Genomic DNA, 21,180 nt, shown 5'->3' with positions numbered 1-21,180 from the left:
GGCTGCTATTATTCAGCACTTTGGAAAAAGTATTGTTCTTAGTTAGCTAGGTAGATAGGAACAATACACCTGTGTTGTCTTAGGTCTGTTTATCACTGTAAATGTATCTCATTGTGGCTGGACAAGGAGAGTCTGTGACTTGTGTCATCAACAATCTGTAATAGGAATTGAAATGATTTAAATTATTTTTTAGAAGGGGAAGATTGGTAGAAGTTTTTTTCATAAATTAAAGTTTAATGTTAATTAGTATTTTAATTTATGAATTTAATTAACTAGCTGCTGAAACAAATAATTTTAAAACCTTTCAGTATTCTTCCTGTAGAACTGGATCGTGACCTTATGTTTCTTATGTTGTTTTTAATATCTGTCTTCACAGGAAGATCTGGTTGAGGAAGAGGTAAGTATTTGGAGGGGGGGTAGAGACCTACTGCTTAACATAGTCTCATGGACATAGACTAGACTATTCTATGGAAACATAATTCAAGAAAACCAATAGCTCAGGGAGTTGGTAATATATTCAATTCAATGGGATTCCCCACAAGTAAAACTACATGCTGTTGTATTTGCAGGACAGAGCTTTAATTCGCTATTCTAATTTCATTTACTTTTCCTGAAAAAGAACCTGAAAAAGAACAATGTGAGTAATCATGTTATCAAGAATTTACTGATATGTCTCAAAGTCATCCAACAGACCCAGAAGACAAGAAAACAAGCCACTGACCTGAATGTGGTGCAATTCTAGCCTTTAATGCTCCTCTTACATAAAAGAGCCGAAAAAAGGGAGAAACTGGAACAAAGTTCCACACCTTCCAGATTCTCCACAATGTGTCACCCTTACTGCAGGCATTTTAGGTCTGGCTGCCATTTTGGGGGAAGAAAGATTACTTTTCTTTTAGAGATCTCAGTCCTACTTAAAGTATGATCACCTCAGGTAGAGGCCATTCTGATGAACAGCTCAAGGAAACTACTACTCAGTATAAATGTCTGCAGAACTGAACCATTTTGATTTTTTCACTCATTTCTACTGGCATGTTGATTTTTCTCTGTCAAAATAAATCCTGAAGTAATACAATGTTCAAGACACATTACCAGTAATTGGGACATTCAGGTACACAGTGATGTTTAAACTCTTCATTTCCAGAAGTCTTCCAGCTGAGTGGAGATTTACTAAAGAATATAACCAAAAATAAAAGCAACATTCCCCATTCTTCCTCCAGAAACAACCCCAGAGCCTGTACAGTCTTTCTATTAAGCAGTGGTTTTAAAGTTTCAAAAAAATCCTAGTAAAATAGCATAACTATACACAATCATGATGTCTGATTGGGCCACATGACTGTATAGATAAGAGAGAAAGATTAGAAACTACTATAATGAATAGCATTAACTAGATAAAAGTATACATGCATAACATCTTTTGTTTATAGATCATGCTAGGGGTAGGCTATGATCTATCATGCATGCAGTGGAATAAAATAGAATAAGGATATAAGATGTCTTTCTTACCCCATTGTTCTGGTTATCTTTACAGTGACTAGTAGTAGGATCAGTATTCTACAATCACAGACACACAGCATACAATAAACTGACTTGGTGAGGAGTTTGGAGGTAAAACCATTATCAAGATGACTGAAGTTTCAGGAGTAGGTATGATATGGATTTTTGGATGGAGTGTAGGAGGCCACATTCCTGATAAGTGGTAAATTGACACTAAAAAGATTTCTGTAAAATGCGTAAACATAACTGACTTCGTGACATTCCCATGATGTATTTGGAGTAGCTCTACAGGAACTTAAAAGCAATATTGATATTTTCTTTCTCTTCCATTAAAATGTGCTGATTTGAACTATTTTCATTCAAAGTGCCCGCAGGCTGCCACATGTAACTGTGAGAAAGGGGAAAGAGGTCTTCCTGGCCCTGCTGTGAGTAGCTGTCACTTCTCTTTTTCATTTTATTGATGATTGATATACAGTATAAATCAAGATTTATTTCATTGACACTTTTTAGGAAATTACCTGAACCTAAATCTGGAGAAACAAAAGTTAAAGCTTCAGTACATATTCCTCAGTAGCTACATTGCATAGAAATGGCAGGTCAATAGGAAACGCACAGAGAGAACTGATATTGCCCTGAGACATTCCCTCTGAAAAAAAAACAGTGTGATTTGTGATCTGCTGAGGCCCTCCCTTTAGTCATGGCAGTTTAAAGGGCAGGAAGGAGCAACTTCCCTGTGTGAAACAGTAATTCACCTGTTACAATCAGACAACCAGACCAGATGGATCTAACTAGCTCCAACTCAGAAGCATTAATATCTGAAATGCTCTCTGAAGGCAAGAGAGAGTGAAAGGGTGGGACATTAGGAATAGCCAATTAGGGCAAGAAAGAATGTGTAAAGTGGGTAAAATAGGCTGTTTTCTTTCAGAAGAGTCTTAAACTACTACCCCATAGCAAATCTAAAGGATTGCTTCATAGAAGGCATGGTGATCTAAACTGCAGAGTTTGTTTCATAAAGAACTCTTGGAGTTGAATGGCCTGATATTGTATTCCTAATATTAAACTAGGACACCGCTGCACCTTACAGACCTTGCTTGTGCAACATGGGAGGGACAGTGTCAGAGTTTGAAACAGAACCCTGCGGATATGCCCATTCTCATGTTTGACCTGCTCTAAACAGATATACACACTTGTCTCACTCTGCACAATAAAGCACATTTTAATTTAATTGAACATGCAGCCATTTGTGTGCACACAGTAGTTTTATTTAGATTATAATTAGATGTCTTTACTTGGAGAATGCAAGTATCTCTTATGCAGAAGCACACACCTTAGAGTTCAAAAAAAACCCCACACGCATCTGACAACCTGGGTAGCTAGAAAAACATCTGTTCATCTCTTTTCTTCAGAGCAGACCGTAACTCTTATTTTAATAACAAAGATAAAGAGAAAACTGGTTGTCTATCTCAGCTAGTCCTGTTGCTCCCAGAAATTCTATTTCAAGGTTACGGTAATTACAGAGATTTTTAAAAAATAAAAATAAATCCACAGAAAGCAAATAACTAAATGTAAAAAGTATACTCTCTATATTGTCAAATAAAATTATCTGACTAACATATCTTATAAGAATTTTTTTTGCCATTTCTAGGGTAAAAAGGGTCGCACTGGAGATGATGGAGCTCCAGGCCTGAAAGGAGCAAAGGTGATATAATTTTTAAGATTTGGGAAAAAGATTCAGTACTTTATTAATACAGAAAGACTATCCTAATAGTGCCCATGTATGGGCATCTATGAATTTCTGAAGTTTCATCTACACCTTTTTGCTGTAGTAAAGATAAAAATTCTTTACAAAGTGAATTCTTATATCTGCCATATAGAATCATTAGAGTATAAAAAGATGGAGCTAGTATGCTTCCTGTACTACATTCAGATATCTAAAGAGATAAAAAGGACAACACTACCTCTTCCCAATTTGACTGATTTTGATGTTGGATTATTCACAGGGGGAGCCAGGCCTTAATGGAATCCCAGGAAGAGATGGAATAGAGGTAAAAAAAAAAAAAAAAAAAAAAAAACTTTCCTCTTTTTCTTCAATCAGCAGTGTTCATTTACTTTAAGGAAAAACACCATGTTTTCAAAAAAAAACCCACTTTATAATAGCAAAGTATTTTTGTTTCAATTCTGGTTTACCAGGTAATGATTAACACTAGAAGAACTGAAAACATTATCATTGCTTAAAGAAAGGGAGTAATTCCTACTTGTAAGCATGATCTAAAAAGTACTCTCTGATAATACACAGACCATCTAAAAACTGGGGAAGGTCTGATATGATAGTCTAAGAACAATTCAGTAGCTGACACTGCCTGCCTTTCTGTGGGTCAGTTTAAATTTTTCACTTGGCAAATAGAGACTTTATCTGCAAAGCAGCATCATGTTTCCTCATCAGAAGCAAAGTTTATAATCCCATCCTGAACTTCAGGGTCCAGTGTGTAATAGTAAAGACACAGTTGAATGGAATACATGTAGGAGAGAACTGTAGAATCAGCCTTTTAGTGCCTGATTCTGGATTCATTTGCATATTAATAATTCTACTCCATTTTTTCTTATTCATTCAGTATATCCTTTTCAGTCAGTACATCCTTTTTAGTTAATTAGTCATCTTTTTTTCCTGACACCTTATTTTAGTATACTCCCCACTAAGACAGAAATATTAACTGTAGTTGATCTGCGTTACATAATCAAAATCCCAGTCTAAAATGATACTTCCATAAGATTTGTTTGCACATGTAACAGCATTTATCATGGCCAGTAGCTGTAGTATTTATGGTCATACTGCCATGTTTATCAGAATCCAGTTTTCTACCTAACTGTTCAGTAGAACTTGAAATGCTGTTTTTCTGAAGAGTATGGAATTACATTTTGTTTAATAGCATCAATACTCACATGCTTAGATCAGGGTGATATATCCTTACAACCTGCTTTGCTTTTTTGTTTTCCCAGGGGAAATCTGGATATAAAGGACAGAAGGTACTACTTTTAGTCAAAACTTCTGCTTACATATTGATGTTTTGTTATTATTATTATTATGTCTATTGCCATACACCTAGTGAATGCTAGTGATGAACCACGACATCATCTTACCCAGTGCTATACAAGCTCTAACTGAAGATAGGTCCCTTCCCCAATGAACTTACACCACCATAGCTACAGTACATCATTTAGATCACATGTTTCAACGAAAGCACCTAATGAATAGAGATGAAATACTCAATATATCTCATAAATATTTATTACTGTTTCTTTTAGGGTGAAAGAGGTGAATGTGGAATCCCAGGCATAAAAGGAGACAGAGTAAGTAGCCACAAAGTTGTTATACTTTCAGGAAACACTGTTTAAAATACAGAAAAACTACACTTGCCTGAATAATAATCATAGTGATAGATTTAAGGTAAATATTATTTCTCAGGCTAAAGGAGATAACAGCTCACAGTTTTAAAAAATGAAGTGAGCAAGGATACCATTTTCAGTAACTTTCTCAGCTCCTTCTATATTTTAATGGGATTTCTCTTAAGGCCTAAGCCTATTTACAACAATGGCAAAACTCTAGCTGACTTTATTAGAAGCAGGAGAAGTCTCCAAGTAGTGAGCAGAGGGAATGAGCAGTGAAAATGAAATGAAGGTTTCTAACAGCAATCATCAAGATTTGGTATATAATTGCTGTGAATATTTTAAATGAAACAAATATAGAATTTAATCCTGGAGTATCAGTCCTTGACATTTAACTCTGTTCATTCTTACTCTACATTTTGATTACCACAGTCCATTTTAAAAAAATTTATTCAGAACTTGTTGACTGCTGTATTTCTCTTGTTTTTTGTTTCTTTTGTTTAGTTTTATTTTAGCATAAAGATATCTAAATAACATCCCACGGTAAAAAGATAATAAGTGGTTTTGACCACATTTAAATACACATACATGTACCCTTTTTTTTTCCCCCCCCCCACTTACCTTTCAGGGTCCTGAAGGACCAGTTGGCCCCCAAGGAACAAGAGGGCTACAGGTAAAAACAAAAACAAACAAACAAAAACCCAAACCACTCCAACTGTATCTGGTTTCCTGGGGTTTAAAGCTCTGAAGTCGTATCAGATCACAACTTTCATATAGTTCTTAAGCCAGTGAATTCAAGGCATCCAAAACATACCTTCCTAAACTGCAACATTAACAAGAATTTGGAGTCTGGACAATTAAATCCTTCTTATAATTCATTCAGTCTCAAAGATCACAGCAAATACAGTTCAGTTAAAAACAAAATCACTCATTTCCCATTCACAGTGTTTAACTATCTTCTTTTGTTATCTCACAGAAGTACATGGAAGTATTTTCCTCTACTCTCTTTCCATCCCAATATTCTGATGGGAGGCCAAGAAACTTAGCCCCTCAGAGATGTTTTGGTAAATCTTGACTCTACATTACCTTTTATTGTATTCAAATAAAGGGAGAGCCAAATCATCTTTCCTGATGATCAGACCTAGCTCCAGCTGAAGCTGAGTAGCTGGATCTATGCAGTCATCTGAAAGCAGAGCTTGAATAATGTTTAGAATTGTTTGTAATTCAAATTTTCACGTAGACTACAGCAAATTAGAGATCACTTTTCAAACTGCCATTGTTCTGAAACTTGAAAAAGTCTCATTAAAACCACTTCTGTTTTAATAGGGTCCACAAGGACAAATTGGAGAAATGGGGCCTGAAGGCCTGCAAGGATCGAAGGCAAGAACTGCATTATTTCTCTTCCTTTTTAATGTTAAAAGGCATGAATATAGCTTCCCAACAATAATGCTTTTTTTAATACTCCATACTCTTCTCCTAGGGGATGTAGCTGAATGTTACATTGCTAGCAAATCATAGACTCTTTGTATCCTAAGAGACTCCTAAGAAAGTTACTCATTTGCTCATGGTATTTGGATTCAGGTCCAAATCTTACTCCATTCTTCTTTCATAAACACTTAAAATATGGCACCATCATAGAATATTATTTAGCAGCATTGTAGTATCATATTTGTTCAGTTTTCAATTTAAAATGATTTTTTCCCAAAGTGCCAAGCAAAAATTCTGCTTGGTATCTCAAACATAAACTCTTCTCTTGAAACCATACATTCTCTAGAAGAATCCTAGGGCTGAAAATCAGTGGTTCCACTGTTTACTCATGCTCAGCCAAAGATATCTAAAAGTCACCAGGAGGAATGCAATTCAGGACATAGTCTTGCAATGGGCCCTCTAAAAGTGGGCTGCAGAAATCACCCAATGCTTTACTGCAAGATCATGTCTCCTTTGTAAACATCAGGGGGTTTTTTTGGTTAGTAAAATATATGACTTACATTTAATAAATCCTTAAGCTTTGCTGGGTTTACTTCTCATTTATACCACTCTAAATTCTCGGTATACCAATGGAGATGACTTGATTCTGTGTGCACACAAGTTTCTATGCTGCCTTCTCTCTCTATAGTATTAGCTTAATAGGAAATGCAAACATCACTGGATATACTGGGTATTATAGACAATTATGGGAACTGTTAACTTCATTAAGAGAGCACAATTACATTTTGCTTCTCAGAAAAAAACTGAAACTGAATAATTCAGCTAAGGCCAATGGGTTCTTCAGCTACCAAAAGGAATACTGTTGTTGAGAAAACTTCGCAAATGAATGCTACTACTTATTTTAAAATCAACTATTGCATTAATTGTTAATGCAAAATACAATACTAATTTTAGATGATACCTTGGTTTGCCTCTAATTTGTGAAAGACATTATCTCTTTTGGTGCTGTTGCACTGTATTTAGAGTGTATGAGAGCCTACTGACCAACAGTGAGGAATAGGCTACAGCAATTGAGTGTGAAAACCTGTCGTATGTCACATGAAACAAGAAATTTTTCCTTTTTTATCTGGTATTACTTTGTATGGGAAATATCTGTGCTCTTAATAAAGGGAATTTTGAAGCACTGAAAGAAGCAACAGATGAAGTGCTGTGTAAGACAATTCCAGTGGGCTGAAATATTCAGGATATACAAAAAATGAACTTCAAAATCTATTCTTTTTCAACAAAGCAAGTTAAACTGATTTTGCTAAACACCAATTTATAAGCAGATTTGTTTCTTTTTTTATTTTTTGGAAAGGGTGAAAGAGGTCTCCCTGGGCCACCTGGCTTGCCTGGAGAGACTGGAATAGGACTGCCAGGCCCAAAGGTACAAGCAGCTGTCATCTTCTATATTATATGTATTTTAGGATAAGAACAAATACTGAGGCAGCTGAGATAATATACTTGATGGTACATGAGAAACTTCAATACTCAAAATGCTGTTTTTATGATACTGGAAAGGTATTTTGGATGTTGGTCAAAACTGAAAAAAGTACATTTTAAACTATATACTTTAAAGCACTTTTTTACCATAGTTTTTACAGTTGACATAACTCAATCCAAGCAGTGTATGGCTGAATATAAATACATACATTGTCTTAAACAAAAATTGTCCCATGAAAAACATGCTTGTTGGCTTGGATTACTGGCATAAAGAAAACAAATGCTATGAGGGAAATGCTGATTTCTCGGAAGAGGGCAATAACTGGAATATCATGTACTTTGAATATACTGAGAATAATTAACCCTTTAGATTCAACATTATCTTATCTCAAAAATAGAAATGATGCTGTCCCCTAATGCTGTGAAATGGCACCAGTTCAGTGTCTGTTGGGTCTTGTGTGCTGCATGAGTCTGAGGATACTAGGATTTTCTCCACTATTCCTGTATTCTCATACATTAAATATTCCAAGCAAAGGATGTTTGATGCATTGTTACATGCTGCACACATACGAAAACCTAAATCAGGAATTTTCAAAACACATCTTTGTTTGAAGGGTGACACCGGCTTGACAGGAAGACCAGGCCCTGTTGGCCCACCCGGTGTTGGTGAGCCAGGACTTCTGGTATGTCTTTTTGTTAATCTGTGAGGGGGAAAGTGGGCAGACAGAAAAACCTCCCCTGTTAAAAGGGAATATATGAGTTAAATGATACCATTTATTTTCTTCCTTCCACTAATTCTCACTCTCATATATACAAAGTAATCTGACTTTCATTTTCCCCAACAAATCGGGAACATTTCCAAATCCTTATATTTTCTAAGTATCTTAGTCTCCAAACTTGCTATGAAAATTGGCATCTTATGCAAAATCTAATAAATATATAAATAAATCTGTCCCCTGACATATTCAAAACCACAACTTCTAACTTCTTAGTTGACTGCTTTTCAGTACCCTTAGAGCATTTGCATCAGCATACGCTTGAGGGAGAGATTCCATTTCAACCATTGTAACATTACGAACAGTCATAGTTAAACAACCTCCCTGAAGACATTCAGGTTGTGTAAGTGGTCCCAGATGATATAATTTGAGCAGTATTACCTTCCTCCTCCTGACAGTTACTCGACATATTAGAGATAATTCAGAAGACCAGTATGCCAATATTATGGTTCCTTTTTTCAAAGTGCCAGTCAGCACCTTTTGGTGAGTTACCTATAATACAGCAGACTGAATTCTCTTAAATTGGACAAAAGAGCCCTAGTGCAACCATGAGGGGAATTCTCTCCAGTTTCTTCACAGGTAGCTTTTCACCACTGCCAAGAAAAGATCTGTAATAATCAAAAGAGGTTCTTCCATAAAAAACAGAAAGATGGTTTGGTGGCAGAAATGACTGGTCTCAATCCTGTTTGAAAACGCTACTAGAGAGGAATGAGTTCTTCTTATTGAAGGACTCGCAAAGAAAATAGCATTACTAATTAGACCAGTGGTGACAGCCATTCAAATGGGGCAGTGGTGCTTCCCAAGTCTTATGAATAACAGCATAGACAAAAGAGCCACTTCGTGGGGAAAGAAGTGCCTGCGATGTGCATCTTTGTTTAGCCACAAAAGCTGTACTGTCATATCAAGAGATTCTGAATTTAAAGAATTTATTAGCAATTTTTTTTAATTTACTTTAAAAGTGTATTTGTTTCAAAGAAGTTTTCTTTTTATGGTTGAATCCAGTGCTGTTACCTTTACCTAAGAATAGAGTATAATTCTAAAGCTGTGTAAAGGACCATTTGCAAGCATACTTAGGCTCTACAGGGTGAAATCTACTGCCATTCTGTGATGTGTGTGCAATCTCAAGGAACAGAGCTGAGAAACAAACAGATGCAGGAGACCACTGTGAAGCAGGCTCAATATGCACATGTTTTGGACCTGCCTTTAATGCAGAGTTTGGGTTGTCTGAATTCCCTTGTGCTCCTATCAGTTGTGCTTTTGAAAAGAGAAAGGCATGCCATTACTCTCTTCAATTACAGTCAAATCTCTCTACAGCTAGATCTTCTTCAGTACTATTCTGCATGGCCTTTAATCTGCTTCTCCTTATCTCTCATGATTATACTGATATATTAATAAAAATTAGTAACAATTTGTAAACTGAAGCAGAGTTTAGGGAGTGAAGATTTAAAAAGTATAAAGGAAGGGAATTTAAACTATATAATCTGTGATTCAGAAGTAACCAGAAAAGCAATTTTGTATGCCTTGTTATAGCTGCAGGCCAGAATGTTCTTCATTGATTCACTATGAATATCGTATTACTGTGTTATTTTTAACAGGTTATAACTACACACCTCAGAGACATGCTTTAAACCAACAATGACACAGAATATGTTGCTGTTGATTTGAATGATTAATATATATTCTAGGCCATTTTAAACTTATGTTAACAGGGACCTCAAGGACCACAAGGTGTTCAAGGAGAAAGAGGTTCACCAGGAGAAGGGCTTCCAGGAGCAAAGGTACAGCAGTAGAAGGGATCTAAGACCAGAGTGTCACCATTAAATGAGTGCATATCAAAACAAGTCCATAACAGACAAGTGAATCTGAGAAACTACCTTATAAATTAATACTAAAATTTAGCATCAATTAATCCAGTATAATTTCATGGAAATCAGTTGGTCCAAACATGACCTCTAGGCAGAGCTAGTCTTTGGTGCCTGTAAAGCCAATATTTAACTCCTCTGACACTTGATTTGCAGAACATAAGCCTGGAAAGAATTCCAGCTTTAATTTTAAAACAGCCTCTAGCATCTGACTTTACACAAACAATTACAAAAGTGATTCCTCTGGTGAAAAATGTGTCTTTTTCATTGTTGTTTTCTAAATGCTTTTACACAGGTATCTTTGATCTCATTCAAGACAGGCTTCTAAGCTTCATAAATATCTTGGCCACTGGTTTATGCAGTTTAGCAAAAGGCTGAATTCAGTTTGTGGGAAAAGGAAGTTACTGTTACGTTACTAATTTCCAGGTACAGTGGAAAGTAATGATAGTAGCACTCACACCTAGATGGATGGACCCACTAGCTCCTTTTGCTGCCTGCTGAAAACCAACTCCTGGGCTGAGCTGTGACTTTGACCTTTGGTTACAATAACAAAGTGACATAGCATGTACATGAGCTAAACAGATAAATGGCATTAGTGACACAATAATCTAGACATGAGATTTAGCAAGAGTCCTAATTTCTAGTGTCTGCCCTGAAACGGATTTTCTCCATGGCCTTCTATGTAGCTTTTTCTTCATTATCAATGTTTCAAAGGGAATTTAATTCTTAACTGTCTCACTGGGAACTCCACTGGGTGTTTACTATTTAAAAAATGATCCTGAAGTAGTAAAAATCACTAAACTGCACAAAAGCCTCCTAGCAGGCTTCTTAACACTTACACCCTGGCTGTATGTGGTGAATTCTTCCATTTTAACAGAGTTTTGAAAATGTTACCAAACACACAGCCCCAGACATAGAACTGGCTTACTGTGGGATAGAATTAAAGGAACTAATGAGTTTCTCTCTCCCACACATCTGTGCAATGAGTGCATTCATTCTTATGCATACATCAAGGCAATTTTGGTTGGGAAAGCAATAAAAAATTGTTTCACAGATACAGTCACCAATAATCCCTTTACTAAAAATCTTAGGATTTTTGCTTTGCACAATACTGCAGTCAGCTGGGTTTAAATTTAAATGCTGCGAGCAACATGATCACTTCAAGCATCCGGTATATATTTTAGGATGAATTATGTAAGTTATCTAACATCATTGTTGATGGTTTGTATTTGCTTAAAACATCTCATCCATAAAAACAAAACAAAAGATTTAAAGAAAATGCATTTAGAAATAACTCCATTGCCACTGAAATCCCAATACATGTGGGAAGAAACATGACAGCTAGTAAGTAATGCACAGCAACACTGTACAGTGGGATCATGTATGGAAGAATATATAATCTAACTCAAAGTATTGAGCAGCTGAGATAGGTAAAATAAATTAATCGAAGTGGAATTCTGCCAGCAGTATTGGAACACTTGATTCTACAAAAAATGCACTGCTTTTTACTGCCAAATCTGACCTGAAGCCAAACATGTATCAACAGAGTCTATATGTATATCTAATCCTACATATGGCTGCCAAGTATGTCAGGTCTCTCACATATTTAAGGAGGTGACTTGTTAATTTAAAACAAATTGTACAGTTGCTTTCTTTTAGTACAGTGGTTTTTGCTAGAAGCTCAGAGGTCAGTAAAAAGGAAAAGGAAAGCAGCTATTCTGCAGCATCAGGAGTAAGAAATGCTATTTTAAACAGAAAGCCACATGAGGTATTCAGTCAAAGGTAAAATGAGGGAATTAGTTACTAGGGAGATAAAAACCCCATCTGGGGCATAGCTTTATTGAATTGGGTGACTCTGTGACAATTTACACAAGCAAACTATCTGTCTCTACATGCTTTGCTAAGAGCAGTACAAGAAAGGCCAATATTTTTTTCCTTATCAGTAACCTGCATCTTCCCCAAGACCACTGTTTTTCTGAACAAACATTTAGAAAGACAATGACATTTACAAATACACTTTTACAACAGTATAGTTTGGCCCAGGCTTTATTCTGGCAAAGCTCCTAGTGAGAGCCAGATCCTGATCGCCATACTTTAATGAGATTAACCCATGGGACTACTGAGCAGAACTCAGCTTTCAGTGAGTCTCAGAATTCAGCCCTGCTCACATTTAAATTAGTTGTGGTTTTGCCATTGATCTGAGGGGAAGCAGGTCTGGATCTAAGGCACTTGAAGTGGGCAGAAAGATAAAAAGAATCTTGTTCAGCTTTCTTTTGTTAGCAATATCAAACTGCAGAGCAAACTCATTTGAAAAGACGACCTCTTTGGTATACTGGAAAATAGATCCAGGCACTGCTTTCTTGTTCTTCTGGTTTTGGTTTTCTTCATGACAAAGCAAATAGTCTCTCTAGTTGCTTCAGAGAGAATAGCTGTGTTTTTATATAATTAACACCATATTATTTTTTCATATAGGGAGATCGTGGTTTCGATGGGCCAAAAGGCCCTCGTGGACTTCCAGGCATCAGCATAAAAGGTGAAAAGGTAAGTAGTTAATATGCCAGAGGATTAACAGAGTGCCAATAAACCTACATACTACAAGGGCTGATATTGACTACAAAAGATGTAATGAGGCAAGGCACCCACAATAGGCCCTGGACAATAAGGTATTTTGTGGAGAGATTTATAGATTATAAATTGTTCAACCTATTCTAACATCTCTTCATATTAAAATAGAAAATGTCACAAAAAGCAGCTGATTCTGTGGGAATGTTAAGGTTTAGATGGGAAAAAGAGACTAGCAGTTGTTTGCAACAACTGAACCAGCAGGGAATAAATGCATAAATGAAAGATATAAGGTCAGAACATCAGCTCCACTGACTTCAGGAGAGGTTAAGTCAACATATACTAATATAGGAGCTGTCCCAGATTGTTTCTGTATCTTTATACAACTAAGCAATTGTATTTTGTTTACCAGGGTGAATTCGGCCCTCCTGGTTTACCTGGGCCAATTGGACTACCTGGCATTGGAATTCAAGGAGAGAAGGTAGAGTTTTCATTTCCCCCTGTTCTCCACAGTTAAATGTGTAATAATGGAGAGTATTTTATTTTTAATCATTACTTAAATAATCATTTCAGGGAGTGGAGGGCCCAAAAGGACCACCCGGTTCTAGGGGGCTACCGGGACAGGGACTACCTGGACCAAAGGTTAGGGAATTTTCTGAAGTAAAAGCTACCATACTGTTTTTACTGTTATGTTTCCTGGTTAAGAAATGATCTGTCTCATGATTATGCTTGTTAAAGTGCTGAAGACAAATCTAAATATTGACTTAGCTGCAGGAGATTACTTCCTTTATTAGTGTTATTAAATTCCTATTATTAAGATCCTACTCCACTGAAAAGCCTTGATAAACCTATGCCATCTATTTAGGTTTTGGCTTGACTCACCACAGAACCTTCAGGGGTAACAGATATCAGACAGTGAACTGAGTACTTCGATACGTTGCCATAGCGAGGGTTGTCTGCTTTAGACTCGCAGCTTCATCACATCAGATGCAGGCCCAGTGAATCAATTCCATTTCACCAGCAAAAAGTATTCGTACTTCACAAAGCAGAGTACCAAAATTTCAAGAACATCTTTTATCATCACTGCACTGTTTCTATTTCAGAAAAATATATACGTATCTTACAGATTGGCTGCCTTTCTTCTGTGTATTTAGTATATCTCATAGTTAACAACAGTCCAAGGTATTAACTAAGATTACCTTTGCTGAAGGAAAACTGTCAGAATAATTTATCCTTGACTGGTTTGCACAAGCCAGAACTGTTAATGAAAGAGGTCACCCTTCAAGTGTTTGGAATGGAGATTTAAAGTGATTTTCTGAAAAGAGGTGTCAGATAAAGTTCTGAATGCCTGAAAGTTACTAAATAATAGTAAAGGGAGCTAGAGGTATAAGTGGATTAAGGATCCTCGTACAAAGACAGACAAGGGTGAACTGTCTGTGGATGTTAGATATGCTGCTGAAATGCCAGCTACTTTGGTGGGAAACATTCATGGGGACATATTAATTGGAGATTTACAGCATTAGTCATTTCCACCAACAACTTTCTGGTGATAGCTCAAAATATGCTTAGGGAGGGACCTGGAGATTCTCAACCTTTGTTATGAGGGGTTTAACACATCATATTAAAAACAATATCACACTAAATAATCTTTCTTTAAATGTAAGTAACCAATATGCTTTTATATCTTTCCGGTGATAAAGCTCTTAAAAAAATTTTTCTCCTTAAGGGCGAGCAAGGCCTGCCAGGAGAAACTGGAGTGCCAGGAGAAAGAGGTATTGGAGAACCTGGTTCTAAGGTACATTGTTAATAGAGGAATTATTATTATTTTTTATTTATTTGGACTTGAGATTTGTTTCTTGAATAGCCTTTCTGTAGGCACTTAGAATAGGTTTAGAAATAGATTTGAGGCTCTTGGTCTTTAAAATTTTCAACACGGACTTTCAATAACCTCTAAAAATAGAATCGTTTAAAATACACCAGCTTCATACAAAGCCAGAAAGATTACCGTGATGGAATACAGCTGGCCCATGCTCAGGTCAGTGTTGCATACAGCTCATCTACAAGTCTGTCCACAGAATCATCCAGAATATTAAACAGCTGTCAGAAGTGGCAGTCCCTAGCATAAGCTAAGCTATAACCAGAGCTGGTGGAAAAAAAGCACTGAACAATAGTGACTGTGCTGCTCCTTCCCTTTTTGCACAGAAGGACAGGGTGCAAACAGAGCCACAGCTACACCCTCATACCTTTGTATGGTAAGCAAGCCGTGCTACTAAACAGAAAGCACGCTTGCTTGGAGTAAACAGGAAGCTGTAACCAGATTATCTTTGTGCTAAAGGGACTGAGATAATAAACAGTTCCTGTGTCATTAACAGCCAGCTTAACATAAAATATGGGAATGGATGAAAAAGCACTTCCATGATAGTGGAAAGGCACAGGGCTGCCCAAGTTTTGCTCCTTTTTTTGTTATCTAGGGATTTGGGAGGGAAGATTGAAAGAGGAAAGAAATTATTTAGTTTCTTTATTTAATTTCACAAACCATGGTAATGCTGAGTGAACCTATTGGATCCCAAATGCTCCCATTTCATCTAAAACCAAATCAGGGTCTTGAGCCTTATGTAAATAAGCTGAGGTCAATACCACTACCATTAGTGGATTTACTCTGATTTTCACCAGCAAAATGTGAATCATCATGTCACGGTCAGCTATATCTTGTATATTCTTTAAATGCTGCCAATTAATGAAATGATGGCAATTTTTTAAGAATGAGCTGAAGAATTAATAGCTAGTAATATTAATTGCATAGATAAAATGCACAGTTCCAACAATCAGAGAGTGGGCTATTTCCAGGCCATCTTTCTTTCCCTTTCTGTGATAAATGGGAATTATTGTCTTTATAAAAAAACTGCAAAATTTGGGCTTATATGCATTAATTTTTGCCATAAATATACATATACATTTTAGTAGCCTTTTAAAAACAGATTTCCTTGATTCAAAAAGAACAGTAACAAGTCTGCAATTAACAGAAGGACTTACTTTTTATTGATGTCAGGGTGAGCCAGGCCCTTCAGGACTGGCAGGTCTGCCTGGTCTTCCTGGAGAAGACGGAGCCCCTGGACAAAAGGTTTGTTCATTTCTGTCTCAGCCTGCTTCCTTCTCGCCAAGCATTCCTACTGTTCGCCCTGTGCTGACATCTAAACCAAGAAGAGAGGGTTTTCATGGACAAGGGGAAAAGTAGCATAGTTTTTGGTTAAAAAATTTCTCTTTTCAGGAGTGTTTTTTTTAGGAGGGTGGTTGTCTATTATCCTGTTCACAGTTGTTATTGTTTTTTTTAAAATCCTCCAAATTCCCTGTAACTCAGAAAGAAGATCACTAAAATGGCTACAGGCAACTTTTTGTAGCCTTCTGATCTTGGTAATCTTCTAGAACCAGAAACCCCATATATTTAAAGATTATGTACTCAAAGTGTTCAGCCAGCACTTAGGAAACATGCTACTTCATGCTTTCCACCCCGAGTTTACAGTGGTTGCTTCTGAATACTGAAAGAAAATTCTGGGCCATCTAAAGTCAATGGGAGTTTTGCCATTAACTTAAAAAGGTTTGTGATTTTAATTAGCTTATTCAAGTGAATGCAGAGTTTATCTTGCATGATGTCCGTACAGCTCTCTGAAGTGCTGCTTTAACTTTTGCATTACAGGGTGAACCAGGACTACCTGGTCTCAGAGGTCCTGAAGGTGCTCCAGGGGCTGGAATACAGGGGGAGAAGGTGAGAATTTCTTACTAAAGGTGAAATTCAAAATTGTAATGCTCCAGGAATAGGTTTGTCAAGATCTTCCCTTTTTTGGTGGAATATAAATAATGAAAAAAATAGACTTCGAGAAACAGGTTAATGAGTACTTCTAAAAGTGATTAATTGCAGTTTGTTTCAGTCTCAGCCTAAAACGACAACAATAACTTTTTTAATAGTGAAGCTAATAAAAGACCATCCAGGACATCTTTTTCATAGAAATTCTAGGAATGGACAGCACAACAGTTCAGTGGCTCAGAATTCCCAGTACCTGTGACAGTGTCTTGTCCCAGAGATCCACAAAGAGTTACTGATTTTTGCTGAGACTACTGCTTCTCCAAGTAGGAATAACTGGGTCAATAATTGGGGTTCTGGCTCTTGTACTGGCCTCACAGAAGGTGAAGTAATTCTGTTTCCTCATGTCAGCCTCTTTATCTTGTGAAAAAAAGACACTGGAAGTTACTGGTGTCATTGTCCAAGCCATTATAAAAAGATTAAACATCACAATGGAAGAGAAATAAACAGATTAAATACCACAATTGCGAGAAGCTGGAACAGCTGAAAAAACAGTGAAGGAAAGAAAATCAAGGCATCCATCTGTTTTCACATTACCTTGTAGAGAATACATGCAGATGACGTGTTGCAGGAAATAAAATAATTACTGTATTGGAACTTTTGCAGAGTGATTCTGGACTCACATCTACTTCATTTTTGTTGTAATGATTACAGCCCAGTTATGTGCTTAATTAGCAGTTATCTCTTTACAAACTTTACACCATCTATTCTTAGTCTTTTTGCCTGGAAATCTAAGCTGATCAATCAGAGAGGGTATTGTCATCACTTGATTGACCCTAAGAGAAGGGAAGTTTCTAATGTATTTGTCTTTGAATACAAAAGATTACCTTTGAGTGAAGTATGGGGTTTTTGGATTATTTCTCTTAAATAATATCTTTCTTCATGTAACTACTTAACTTGATTCTTCAGCTGCAAAGAAGCAATCAACTCCTTTGGGGTATTATTTTTTTCATAATAGTCATTAATTAATAGTCACTTAATTGAATTTGAGCTGATTTATCTATTTTTAAGTGTGCAAATTCAAAACTTGACAAATACTGACCAGAATTGATTTACCCAAAGAAGGCAATGGGAACAGCTCATCTGCACCAGTTACACGATAGAATTTCACTGTTTTTCACTGAAATTTACCAATAATTTCAGGTAATGCTTTCTAAACATTTTGGTAAGTGTGTGACATGTCTTCTCCATTTTGGTAGGGAGATCCAGGTCAGAGAGGAATACGTGGATTAACAGGACCAACAGGAGTGCCTGGGCCTGCAGGAGCTAAAGTATGTTTATTAACACATTATGTGTGTAAAATAGCCCCTTGAAGTCAAAGTTGTATTTTGTTGTAGATCTCAAAAACAACTAGCCTGGTATGAACTTGCTTCTTGAAAAATAATTACAAAAATATATGTTCAGCTAAGGCTTCTTTTAGCAAGATCCACCATAGACCCACATAAACATCTAGAAACATTTTTTAAAACTTCAAAATTCACTATATTGCTTCCCCTTCAGCTTGAAAAAAAATTAAGGGACACTAATATTTGTACTTTTATGCTGAAATATTTGGTAAGACAGCATGGTGTCTGGCATGTACATACGTGACAAGACTTTATTTTCCTGTACACTAACTCATGGCTGATATTCTTTTATGGACTTGAAGTTTCTATTCAAATAGTTACTGAAAGTGAGAGAAGAGCTACTCCAGGTCCCTCCTCTGATTTCTTACGCAGTCTTTGCTATTTATACATGAAAGAGTGGGGAAAAATAAAAAAGGTAAAAAACTACACTGAAAAGAGTATCTTTTCATAATCTATTCTAACAGAAGAATACATGTTTTCAGTATACCTAGAAAGCTGGGCAGAAAGCCTTGAGCACTGGCTATGGTGGACCAAGTCTAGAATACACTAAGAAAAGGATTTCTAATAACATGTATTCTTTGAGTGACTGAGAACCCCATTTGCATTGATAAATCAGAATTATGGTGGTTAACAGTTCAGTTGCAATAGTTAAGATTTTATTCAAGATAAAGTATTATCAGAATATTAAAAATTCTAATAGACTTTTAATTAAATATTATAAATTGTAGCATAAATCTTTTCTCTAAAAAATGTTTTTGCCCACTGGAAGAAAAAATCCATTGTTTTTGCTCTTGTTCCTTCACTGTAGGGAGAGCCTGGTGTGCCAGGACGTCTTGGAATGCCAGGCCCTCCCGGAAGAGCTGTGCCTGGACCAAAGGTAACATCCACACTCCAACTCCTAGTGTTTATAAACACAGTGTGAAACCTATGAAGTAGGCCATACTATCAGTAGAAAGTGTAAATCATTTCAGCCATATGAGGTTACCTAAAGCTTTTTTCCTATGAACAGAGTTACGGATTGTATCCAGGCTAGTTACTATAATGCTCTGGTATTAACTAATTGCTGGCTTCAGGTTTGGTCTACCTGAGATGTAAATTTCTTGGATATCTTTGGACATCAAAATACTTTCCCGTCTTCTGCTCTTGGTGTTTATCTTAAACGTCTTCAAAAAAAAGGAAGTATTTTAGCTGTTACATTTAATATATATAAATATACATAACAAACTCTAAAAATGACTCTGCTTGGTTTTTAACAAAATACATAAATAAGATTTACATTTTCTTCACTGCAGGGTGATATTGGATTACCTGGTCTTGCTGGGCCAATTGGAGAACCAGGGTTTGGGCTTCCTGGGGCAAAGGTAACTCTTAAATTGGTAAACTAATTTCAGCTAGAAGTATAAAATAAGGCAGGATTTCAATGAAACAACAGCAAATCACTTAGGATGGCAAAGTGTGAGACCATGAGCTACCATGAGACCATGGGCAGTCAATCTTTCAGACCCCATGAGCTACAAAACTTTTATGGGGCCAAGAACCAGGAAGAAATTGATTGTTTTTAAGTGATGAGGAGTAAGTACAGACAGAGCACCTGATTTATGTGCTTACAACAGCCTACCTGTCAAGCAGACGGTAAACAACATTTTCTTTCAGCCAGGCTACTTTTTATTGTTTCATTCCTAAGTATGGCACAAAGTAATACATAGACTCCAAGATCTCAGGACATGGGCAAACTGGCAGTATGAGAACAGATCCCTTAAGTAGTAGTAGTAGAAGATGAAAGAGTAGCTAATCATAAGGACTTCCTTTTAGTACTACTCCAGGATTGCCTCAGTATTACCTAGATTCAACTTTTGCAAGCTGCTCTTCATTCCAGGGTTGATTTTGGCTAGGTACCAAGAAACCTATGACATATGAAGCTGTGTTTCTCAAAATAAATTGGAAAAAAAATTGTTTTCTCAGGTTTTGTTTACTTAGTGAATTTGACAGTGCTCTTAGTCAGTGTCCCTTGTCCTTTGTGTGAATCTAACACAGTAACAGAAGCATCTTAGAACAATTTTAATCCCTCTTTGATTAGTTAGCTGGTTGCTAAGGTTCTTAAACTTATTTTCATCAGGAAGAGAAGCTGATGATGGAATCAGGTACTTTTCTGGCACAGGACAGTTAATTCACAGAGAATTGCACATGGTCCTGATTTTGAGCATCCCACAGAAATCAATCAAGAGGAGACAGGTCCTTTGCTCAAGGTTGCAAATCTCTTTTATTCAGCCTCAAGCCCCAAAAGTTCTTTCGTATGAGCCACACTCAGTATGCTTCTGTGACAACGTTCTTTTTCCTATCTTTGTCAGCATTAGTGGTTTTGCTGTTGCTTCACCCTCAGACACGCATCTTGACTAAGCTGTATAGGTAAAATTCCTTTACCAGTCTTGCTTTTTTTTCATGACTTTTGTATGGACCTATGCTTGGCACTGTAATGCAGGCCCATATTTTGGATAGGTGCAGGGACAAAACATAGTCTTGATCATCCATCCAATTGTAACCCAGAACAACTCACTGCACCATCCAATACTGCTGGGAAGGTTAAAGTCCTCTTAGTTTCCCTGGTAAATCTGTGCCTGGTATACTCCTGGTATTTCAGCTGTCTGACTGGGTAAAAGGAATTTAATTGTGTATCTCCAGTCACAGACTTCTATTATGCCAAATAGCTTCAATAAGGTTTCACAACACACAGAGCAATATAGGAAAATACAATTCTGGAACAACAAAACCAGAGGAACCTTGTAACAAAACTTTTTAATTGGCCACACAAACCACTGGTGACCCCAGCCCTAGGTCTTCTGTCTCACTACGTAGCGCAATCAGCATGTGCAGAAGCAATACAGTGTTTTTCCAATGCTCTGCTGCAGTTTATTTATCTTCAGTTACGAGCATTACCTAAAACAGCTACTGAGTGATTCAATTTCTATGCTAGTCTTTTGGCTGTCTAT

The 21,180-nt window shown here is 36.7% G+C and overlaps 1 protein-coding gene across 1 annotated transcript in view; it reads left to right on the top strand.

Annotated features, from left to right (window-relative positions):
* LOC106499155 (collagen alpha-1(XXVIII) chain-like) overlaps positions 1–21,180 on the top strand; it is a 44,855-nt gene that overhangs the window by 11,138 nt on the left and 12,537 nt on the right. Inside the window, exons 4-23 of the mRNA XM_067298627.1 lie at positions 377–397; positions 1,860–1,919; positions 3,140–3,193; positions 3,495–3,539; positions 4,492–4,518; positions 4,798–4,842; positions 5,507–5,551; positions 6,205–6,258; positions 7,664–7,732; positions 8,403–8,471; positions 10,274–10,342; positions 12,899–12,967; positions 13,401–13,469; positions 13,562–13,630; positions 14,715–14,783; positions 16,038–16,109; positions 16,683–16,751; positions 18,047–18,118; positions 19,002–19,070; positions 19,486–19,554. Of these exons, the coding sequence (XP_067154728.1) occupies positions 377–397; positions 1,860–1,919; positions 3,140–3,193; positions 3,495–3,539; positions 4,492–4,518; positions 4,798–4,842; positions 5,507–5,551; positions 6,205–6,258; positions 7,664–7,732; positions 8,403–8,471; positions 10,274–10,342; positions 12,899–12,967; positions 13,401–13,469; positions 13,562–13,630; positions 14,715–14,783; positions 16,038–16,109; positions 16,683–16,751; positions 18,047–18,118; positions 19,002–19,070; positions 19,486–19,554 (1,185 nt within the window). The remainder of the gene's footprint in view (positions 1–376; positions 398–1,859; positions 1,920–3,139; positions 3,194–3,494; positions 3,540–4,491; positions 4,519–4,797; positions 4,843–5,506; positions 5,552–6,204; positions 6,259–7,663; positions 7,733–8,402; positions 8,472–10,273; positions 10,343–12,898; positions 12,968–13,400; positions 13,470–13,561; positions 13,631–14,714; positions 14,784–16,037; positions 16,110–16,682; positions 16,752–18,046; positions 18,119–19,001; positions 19,071–19,485; positions 19,555–21,180) is intronic.

Source organism: Apteryx mantelli, chromosome 6, assembly GCF_036417845.1.
Source record: "Apteryx mantelli isolate bAptMan1 chromosome 6, bAptMan1.hap1, whole genome shotgun sequence".
NCBI classification, from domain to species: Eukaryota; Metazoa; Chordata; class Aves; order Apterygiformes; family Apterygidae; genus Apteryx; species Apteryx mantelli.
The sequence above is the reverse complement of the archived record's forward strand: the minus strand, read 5'-3'. Positions and strand labels throughout refer to the sequence as shown.